This window comes from Syngnathus typhle, linkage group LG14 (genome assembly GCF_033458585.1).
Source record: "Syngnathus typhle isolate RoL2023-S1 ecotype Sweden linkage group LG14, RoL_Styp_1.0, whole genome shotgun sequence".
Classification (NCBI taxonomy): Eukaryota; Metazoa; Chordata; class Actinopteri; order Syngnathiformes; family Syngnathidae; genus Syngnathus; species Syngnathus typhle.
The window spans coordinates 1,182,370-1,192,038 of NC_083751.1; the positions used below are offsets into that span (position 1 = coordinate 1,182,370).

At 45.5% G+C, this 9,669-nt stretch overlaps 1 protein-coding gene and 1 long non-coding RNA gene across 4 annotated transcripts; one reads left to right on the top strand and one right to left on the bottom strand.

Moving 5' to 3' along the window:
* Positions 1 to 242: 242 nt before the first annotated feature.
* LOC133167038 (uncharacterized) lies at positions 243 to 1,441 on the bottom strand. Of its 2 annotated transcripts, none has more exons than XR_009717896.1 (2): positions 1,300 to 1,441; positions 243 to 538 (listed from the first exon to the last, which is right to left on the bottom strand). It is a non-coding gene; the product is annotated as an uncharacterized LOC133167038 (long non-coding RNA). The 2 variants fall into 2 exon arrangements; XR_009717897.1 differs by having other exon boundaries at positions 243 to 634; positions 1,300 to 1,426.
* Positions 1,442 to 1,517: 76 nt separating this feature from the next.
* acsbg2 (acyl-CoA synthetase bubblegum family member 2) lies at positions 1,518 to 9,338 on the top strand. 2 transcript variants are annotated; one of them, XM_061297542.1, is made up of 14 exons: positions 1,518 to 1,660; positions 2,760 to 2,892; positions 3,079 to 3,191; positions 3,804 to 4,093; positions 4,714 to 4,802; positions 4,953 to 5,154; positions 5,216 to 5,365; positions 5,444 to 5,620; positions 5,734 to 5,915; positions 5,977 to 6,219; positions 6,328 to 6,545; positions 6,622 to 6,761; positions 7,172 to 7,415; positions 7,524 to 9,338. In XM_061297542.1, exons 1-14 carry the CDS (start codon positions 1,654 to 1,656, stop codon positions 7,640 to 7,642), a joined length of 2,307 nt encoding a protein of 768 aa, XP_061153526.1. In that variant the 5' UTR covers positions 1,518 to 1,653; the 3' UTR covers positions 7,643 to 9,338. The 2 variants fall into 2 exon arrangements, with proteins under 2 accessions (XP_061153526.1, XP_061153527.1); XM_061297543.1 differs by having other exon boundaries at positions 5,983 to 6,219.
* Positions 9,339 to 9,669: the final 331 nt, after the last annotated feature.

A 9,669-nucleotide genomic window follows, 5' to 3' on the forward strand; every position in this document is an offset into this window, starting at 1 on the left:
TCCATTCACAATTCCGTTCTCACCAAAACAATGATTGATATAAGGACAAATATTTTTTGAAACGCTAGAACGATCTAAGTTCCGTTTGGACCAAGCAATGAATTATTTTATAATGAGGAAATGTATGAATTGAAGCATGGTGTCTTGGGATCTTCACACTTGGGTACTTTGGAGTGCCCAGTCGGCCTAACGAATGAACATTCGATGAGCTAATCTTGAGTAATACAGTCTATATGATATAATATGATTACCCTTGTTCAATTTAATAGTTGATTCAAGACATCTGAAATGAGACGACAATAATGCATTGTGATCGGTGCAGCATAGGACTGTCCCCAGCGGAGCATCTAGTGACTTCATGTCAATGACTGAGAGTAACCTCAGCCAATGGCACGTCAGCGGCCGCTGCAGCCTACAGCTGCCCAGCACGTGCACATGCGCAGATTCCATCCGGCTGTCACGTCACGTGATGCTCTGCTGTGCTGTGCTGTGGTGGCTGGATGTTCTCTCTCAAAGCAATTGGCTGAGAGTGATCTTGCTATGGAAAGACGTCATGTGAGCATCAGATGAGATCAGTAAAACATTGCTTTCTTCTAATCTGCTTGCTGTGCATAAAGCGTTTGATGGCAGCTACCTGAAAGCAAGGAAATAATGAGATGATCACCCAAGGCAATGGTTATGACCATAACGTCACCCATGATCATCAATCCGAGTACATGATTTCTGGTGCAATATGTGAATATGATTAAATTGGAAGATCAGAAGCGAGGCTGCTTATGTGATTTTCGACTTCCAATTTGCCCGACCAATCGCTTCACCTGTTTGTTCTCAGGAGAACAACAACCTGTTTAAGGATTGGCATGGTAATTAGACCGGTATCGCGGTCGGAAAAGCTCTTGTGTCGCGTCGGTCGGGTCCACTGCACTTTTGAAGAACTCGGTTACCTATGTTCCGTGGACATTTTCTAGAAATTGTCTTCAAACAACAACAGCAGGTAAACTAGCATTCATATACCTGATCTATGATTGCTCATCATTTGAACGACAGAATTGTATGAGTGTCTATGTTTTGCTTTTCACTCCTTTTCGTCTCTGCCAATCAAAAGCGTCGTTTCGGCCAAAAAGAAAAAAAGATGTTTTTCATTCGACAGAGAGGCATCTTATGTTAGTGGCCGATTATTTACCATATGCTAATATTTCATTGAGCAGTGAGTAATGCAAAATCGGTAGCAGATTAATCGAATTCAGATATTATGATGTTTTGTAGAACAATAAAAAAATAAAAATGACCCATAGTAACCTTAGCCAGCATGACTGCAGTTTGTTGTGAGGGGGATGGATTTCATAGTATCGTTGACGCTCCCCTCTCGCATGACCTTTTTTGGAAGCCGAGGCTTGTGGCGTGAGCATTTCCCTCCTATCAGATTGCGGGGGGAGTGCGTAGAAGGAAGCCTAGCTGGCAGGGTGGGGTTTTCTTCCATGGGGGGAGGGACCAACCAAGCCGGCCGGGCTGCTGTTTGAAAACGAATGATCGGTCGGCTGCTTGTCTTGTAGTCTAGAAACACAAGGAGATTTTAGAATAGAAGATTTGACACTTGAAGGAGCTTTATCGGACAGCAAAATTCCAACCGGGCCGAAAAATTGATTTCCAGAAATGCAATGTGAGTATTTGTATGCATTGTGCAGTGTTAATTGAATGGATTGCTCATCTCTTTAAGCTTTCACTTGCATGCCTTTTTTTCCTCCTTTTGTTTTATCATCTCATTTCCTCTGATGAGAATGTGCGCAGGGCAACCTTGTTGCTGAATATTCACCATCAATGTTTGACTCCATCCATCTTAATATGTGAATAAGGTGATGACTGTTGCAGCAACCAGGCACTTGTCATTAGGAGAGGGTATCAAGGGGATGATGTTTCGAGTCGCCATCATCTCTTATGAATGTAGAATAGATGGGAAAAGGCCGTCATGTGGTCGTTCATGCACCAAGCGAGGATGCTGAGGGTGTTGTCTCGTCATAAACCGCTGATCTGGGCGCTTGCCGAGATGGAATCGCATTTCTTCTCTCGGTGTTCGTTTCTAGGACAACCGAAAGAGCCTAGAAGATCTGGTCGAGCGACATCTATTGGAAGAGCTTTGATCTCTCATCTTTAATATTTGAAAGGACGGAATTTTACGGTAATAGCAGTGTTGGATCTGAGCGGAAAACAGCTGGGGTTGGGACCGGCCGGCTCAAGGAGCGTTTCGGGTTTAGTACGTGTCACTCCGCCAACCATTGGGAGGGTAAAGCCATGACTGCTCTACTTTTAAAATCCGCTCTTGCTCCATTGCAGTTGGAATCGTATTTGGGTTTTTTGAAAAGTTCTGCTTTCATAGCATGTGAACAGTTTCATTTGACTCATATCTCATCTAAAATGTCCACAAGGTCGGATTGGCTGTGATGTGACTGATGCAGAATTACCGGTGTGATGCTATAGTTGGGTAAGGGGAAAAAAAAAAGAGGTAAAGCCACCGCAGCCTTCTCCAGAATCAGTGGAGCATTATGCAAGGTTTGACACTGGAATCTATGTCGGAGATGTCAGAATAACCTCGGCTGCTTCTCAAACACCCAGGTGCCGGTCTTGCGTCTACTAAAGTCACGTGTCGTGCAATTAGAGCAGAGAAGCGAGGTTGCAACACCGTGTGGCTGGACCACGTCGAATCATTTGATTGTGAGCAGACAGTCATGTCAACTGAGCTTGAGTTTGTTTACCTCTTGCAGTGACCGTGTGTGAGCCCGGCGCCATGTCGGAGGTCGGAGTGCTTCAGGAGTCGGACTCTGTCGCCTTGAGCGAGTCTACCTGTGATTCGGGGAAAAACGGAGCAGCCCTTGATCATGTTTTGGATACGGCCAAGTACGTACACCACACAACAATGAGAAGTTGTCATGGAATGATGGATGACTGCCAAGAAAGAGCATATATGTTCTTTTGGTATGGAGTCTGTTTTTATCCGGTTTCTGCCTCTGGTCTTGGTGAAGAATGTGGCAGCCCAGCTCGGGACTTCACCCTTTTGTTTGACGTGTTTTTCCTGTTCCTCAGTGAGTCCTTAGAGGAAGAACCCACGGTGGAGAAAGAAGAAGAGACAGCCGCCCCCGATGCTGTCACCAGGAAGCCGGAGGTCTCCAATGAACACGCCAAGAACACACAAAAAGGTGATACACACAGACGGTCCTGATAAGAAGACTGTTTACATTTGCTTCCCCCTTATCATTGGAATGTTTGCATGATGGCTGCTTCATGATCACAGTAAGAGATGTGTGTGACGGACAGCTTCATGTTTGCAATTGCTCTCATTTCCCGCAGGAAGTGACATCTGCTTCCTGTCCTTAGTCATCCTTTCCTGCATTTGTACTGAAAGGGAAAGTGAAACGAATGTATTGTTCTCTCTTTTGGATTTGTCACGATTTGACAAATAATCAAGGGGTCCGATTGAGCATGGGACAAAATGGATGGGCATTTGTTGAGCGGAGCAGGGTTAAACATTAATTTGCTTGTTCCTGCTTTTGCAGCCAACAATGAGGACCCGTTGGAGGCCATAAATGTGGCTAGCGGCAAAATGACAGCAATATAGTTTATTCCGTGTTCTTAAGAAGCACGAGATCATGGATTGAGATGTTCCTTTTGCAATGAAGGATATATTTATTGATTAAGGAGCTGTTGCCAAGCAACCTCTCCGGGTGTTTTTGTCCTTTTAGCAATTCTCACTTCAATGCACCAGAATATTTCGTTCTTAATAGTTCTCATATCTTCTCTACGTCCTCCAGTAAATGGCCAGCGCCCAGGCTCTCTGTCAGTGTCAGCAGCACCGGCACCAGCACCAGCACCGGGGTCCAACCTGTGGACATGTCAAGCTGATGGCGAAGTCAAGCTCCGCATGGAAGATTCTGGCCTAGCAGCGGAGACCCCTTTGACGGTCCATCAGCTCTTCACAACATCTGTGAAGAATTTTGGCAACTATACGGCTGTGAGCTGGAAAGAAGGCGAGCAGAAGAAGAGCTTGAACTACAAGCAGTACTACGAGACCTGTCGCACAGCAGCCAAGAGCTTCCTTAAGGTACCTAATTCGAGACCAATATTGCTTAGTCATTGAGTCAGGCCCTTCTGGGGGTGAACAAATCCGTTTTTTATGAGGTTTTTGGCTTTCGTCACTGGATTTTGACGCTCAAACTTTAAAGGGTTCCTTGGTTGTCCTGTGGAGGATTCGATCTTTTCAGTCTCTGCCTGATTTGTTTCTTAAAAAGAATTCCTTGCTGAATCCAGGCTAGCATTTTTACACATTAGTCTCAAGCACACCGCACATTTATTCAGTCTGCCATCTTCACGTCATGTGGTGGTGGACTTGAAAAGGCAAGTCCATGTGGGAACTCAGCCCAAAGGCATCTGACCCAAGCGCAAACCACACGGCGTGGAAGCGTTCCACTTGAATTAGCCTCGCATAAACACGTGGCATTGGAATCTTCCGTTGCACACTTTACACACTGCGCCACAACTTTGACCTACTTTTAGCTGCTCTTGTTTACGTTCAAGAAATTGTCAAGTGCGCCCGCCATATAAGAGGATGGCCAAAGTCCCGATGGCTCTTGAGATCACATGGCCTGGTTTATGAAGAGCCGAGGCCAAAATGTCAATCCAGATTGCAATATGGACTGGATGTATTTGTCTCTCTCCATACAGCTTGGGTTGCAGCCATACCACGGCGTATGTATCCTCGGCTTCAACTCCGTCGAGTGGTTCGTCGCTGACATCGGAGCCATTTTGGCAGGGTGAGTTGTCGATGCAGATCACGAGAGGGACAACTACCCTTAGTTCCTCAATGACATTGTCGACCATATGAATTGGAATATCACAGAAGGCTAATGTCCCACTATGAGGGAGGCAGATGTGCACGTATTCAAATTCCAAATGTGTTGCAGTGGCTTCGCTGTGGGCATCTACGCAACCAACTCGCCAGAAGCGTGCCAGTACGTGGCCGAGAACTGCAAGGCGAATATCCTCGTGGTGGAGAACCACAAGCAGCTGCAGAAGATCCTTCAAGTGCAAGACAGTTTGCCACATCTGAAAGCCATTGTCCAGTACAAGGGGAAAGTGAAGGAGAAGAAAGCAAACCTGTACAGCGTAAGTGAATAAAGACGAACGGCGCGTGGAGAAGCAGCAATGGTCTTCTTCCTCCCCGCAGTGGTCCGAGTTCATGAAACTGGGACTTGAGGTTTCTGACGTTTCGCTCGATGACATCGTCGCCAAGCAGAAGGCGAATCAGTGCTGCACGCTCATTTACACCTCAGGAACCACCGGCCAGCCCAAAGGAGTCATGCTCAGCCATGATAATGTAAGCGCCTGATTCACATGTGGCCAAATTTGAAAAAGCCCCAGGTTCTTCACATTTTGTCTCCTTCTTAACCCTCAGCTGACATGGACGGCGCTCTCCACCGCTCGCCACGTGGGCCTGACGGATGCCACGGATTCCCAGGAGGTGGTGGTCAGTTACCTTCCCCTCAGCCACATCGCCGCCCAGATGGTGGACATCTGGCTTACCATGAGGGTGGGCGGGGTCACACACTTTGCTGACCCCGATGCACTTAAGGTCAGTCGTGTTTTTTTGTCTTTTTTTATGATGATGATGACGCCACGATGATCTCTGGGTCTTGAAAAATCGGTCAAAACACATGCTTGAGTTGCGGTGCTGTCCGTTTGCAGGGCTCGTTGGTGAACACCATGAAGGAGGTGCGTCCCACGGCCTTCATGGGGGTGCCACGCGTCTGGGAGAAGATGCAAGAGAAGATGAAGGCCACTGGAGCAAAGTCGTCGGCTGTTCGCCGCAAAGTTGCCGCCTGGGCCAAAGACGTGGGTCTGCAGACCAATCTGTCCAAGATGAACGTGTAAGTAAATGCAGCGTTGCAGTTTTGGAACAGCTGTTTGAAGATGCCTTTTCTCTTGAAGAACCAGAGCAGCGGAACACACACCGTTGAGTTACCAAATAGCCAAGAAGCTGGTGTTCAAGAAGGTGCGCAAGGCTCTGGGTCTGGACCGCTGCCACAGGTGCTACACGGGTGCCGCTCCTATTACCCGGGACACGCTGGAGTTCTTCCTCAGCCTGGACATTCCATTGTACGAGCTGTACGGCATGAGCGAGTCCACCGGACCGCACACCGTCTCCATCCCAGACGCCTTTAGGATCACCAGGTATTTGCCGTATGCTTTCACGCAACTCTGGATCCGTGGGCCGGTTCTGACCCTCGGGCCTTAAGGCAAGTGTCCCGATTTTTTCTTCTCCTTTTTGTTGCCCTCCAGCTGTGGCAAGGAGATCCCTGGGTGCAAGACAAAGTTGCACAACCCAGACCAAGATGGGACCGGGGAAGTCTGCTTCTGGGGTCGCCACGTCTTCATGGGTTACCTCAACATGGACAACAAGACTGAGGAAGCTCTGGATTCGGAGGGCTGGCTGCATTCCGGCGACTTGGGCAAACGCGACAGCAATGGATTCCTCTTCATCACCGGTCGAATTAAAGGTTTGGACTTCTTGGAACGGGAGCGCCCTGGCTTCTTTAAATAGCTTTCTCAACAATGCTCCTTTTGTCTTTTCAGAGTTAATCATCACAGCAGGGGGAGAGAACATCCCTCCTGTGCCAAGCGAGGACGCAGTCAAGGAAGCTCTGCCGCTGATTAGCAATGCCATGCTGATAGGAGACAAGAGAAAGTTTCTGTCCATGCTCCTCACCATTAAGGTATGACAGAACAATGTATTGCGTAAGCTTCACAGTCAACACCAGGTTCTCTTTTGGTCTTGCAGATAACACTTTGATTTTGATCTCAAATCTCATTTTCGATCGGTCAAAGGCCGTATGGCAACACTGCCATCTTGTGGCTGATTGCAACACCACATGACCAAGGAAACAAATGTTGGACGAGGATCCAGTTTGGATTCTTGTTCTTGTTTGGATTCCTTTCAGAGCAAGATGAGCAGGAAGTACTTGGAGAATATATCGGTCATTTGAACTTTAAAAGTGCAATCTTTAAAGATGACTTTTTACAAACTTTAAGGTACAGAGACGCTCAACAGTTTCACGCTCGAGACTTTGAAAATAGGACCAATTTTTTGGGTTCTTAATTAAAATAACCGTGATTTCCCCTTCAGTGCCAGCTCAACGCTGACGGTGCCCCATTGGACGAGCTCACTCCAGAGGCCGTGGAGATCTGCAAGAAACTGGGAAGTCAAGCAACGTGCGTCTCCGAACTGGCGGGCGGCCGCGATCGCGCCGTAAACGCTGCCATCCAGGACGCCATCAACCGGGTGAATGAGAAAGCCGTCTCCAACGCTCAGCGGATCCAAAAGTGGCACATTCTCCCGCAAGACTTCTCCATCCCTGGAGGAGAGCTGGGTAAGTAGCGGCCATCTCAAGAAGCGCTGTTCTCTGGAACATGCCTACTGGCTTGGTTAATGACTCGAAATGAATTGACGGACATGATGGTCTATTCCTCTTCTGCAGGTCCCACCATGAAGCTGAAGCGGCCGGTGGTGTCCAAAATGTACCAAGAGCAGATTGACAACTTTTACAAGGAAGTGACCTCTCCGACGACCCCCGACAACCCGCTGCCTACCAAATAAGAGAAAGGAGTTGTCGTATATCCATTTGCTTGTTTATCGTTTTTTCAAGTTCTGTTTTGATTGCCTTATTTTGGTTTACATTTGAGGACAAGAGAAAGCCATTGTAAATTCAATTAGCTTTTTTTTTTCCAACTATTTATTTGTGTTGCATACGGATGTGAAGTAGCAGCAAAGAAAAGCTCGTTTGTCATACTTGAAAATGAAAATCACCAAATTCCCCAAATAGCTTTGAGAAAAGTTTGAGTCAACAGCGAATTTTCAGTTTGCTTGGGCCAAACTTGTCCATACAGCCATAACTAACACGCCCTCACAATATTTATGAGCACGTCTTGTAAACAAGCATTGCAGTCAAGTTAAGCGGTAAGCTAATGCTAGCGTTAGCGAGAAGCTAACGAATGCATTATTGTGTTCCCCAAGAATAACCTTCGATGCAATTCATGTGATAAAACTGCTCAAAATACATCTGCAAGTGAAACCATAAAGCGCACAAAGCTATAATCAGCAGAAAGACTCATGCTAAGTATGCTAATGCTATGAAAACGAGGGTATCATGGACACACAATAATGTGAAATACAGGTTATTATTTTTGTGTCGTCTCAAGCTTACCGCTTTACTCTGTCCGTCGTTTCCACACATTCCTTTTTTGGTGTAGATGAATGCATCCAACAAGGGAGAATTTGGATCTTGGGCATCCTTGAGGTGTTTGTCTCTCCGGGTAATAAAGATGGCGGAACGGTGAAACCGTTTGGCTGCACCCATTACTTGATTTGGTAGACTGCCGTAATAGATGAAAAATACAAAATGGACAGTAAAAAATATCCTCCAAACATATAAAAGTCCTGGAGACACGAAGTGCACAATAAAATGTATTTAAAAGCTAAAAAAAAAATAAAGGATTTTCCATGTATGTAATGAAATCCTTCATTTGTGAATCGGTTGAAAAGGAAGTAGTATCACATTTAAATGATGACGTTAAATCCAGATTGTATACTTTATATGTTAAATCATCCAAATAGGTGAAGCTTTTTGGGCTGATGTGACAGCTGGAGGCTCGCTCGCTCGTTCATTTGCACTGGTTGTGTTCATTTGCTCTTAAATGGTATTGGATTGTAAATATGCTTTTGCTTTAAACCTTCATGTGTTTGTTTACGTGCAAGGAAAATGAAACAATGGTTGGATTCTATTCAACTGGTATAACTGAGTTGTTTATATCGAAACAGTTGGCACACTTTATGCAACTTATGTCAACTACTATTATGATCATCAAGCATTTAGTTTCCCAGAAAACAGTCTCTACTTGAAAAGCCAAGTTGATGAAATCCAAAGAGCACTCTTTTGATTGTTGTAACATGATGACTTGGGGAACTGGGTCATGAAAACTAGGTGAAGTTCTGGGTTTACATGGTGTCATTTCTTATTTCTACCATGTATTGTTTTGATGAAGGGATGTGAGTGAGTTTACTTTCTGTTCAATGACACTGGTTATATGCTGCCACAACTCAATTTAATGAAGGAGGCGTCCGTGTGTTCAACTATAATTCAAAATAAGCACCAAGCTGTGACATTTCTTGGAAGTTTGACTCAACTAATGATGCTCTTATTAGTAGGTATGTGGTTGGTGAGTCGGTTAGGCAGAAGGAAGCTTGTAAATGTCAATGACCAAACGGGAAATAATAAAAGTTGTCCATTCCAGTATCTTGTGTTTGTCTTATTTACAGATCCACACAGGAGACTATATATATATATATATATATATGTATATATTTTGTCTTTACTGTTTGTATGAACGTTGAAGGTGAATTCATAATTTGTATGACATTGAAATTTTAAATGATCAAGCAGTGCGCAAAAAAAAAACCATGAACAGGAAGTCTCCAACTCCAACTCGATGTAACAAAGGTCATTTTACGGTCAACGAGGCCCTGTGAAATGTTTTAACGGGGATCCATTGATGGTGGTACCTCCATCACAACGCCGTGACATCATCCTATTGATCAGCCCTGAAGCAATAAGGATCCTTCCCACC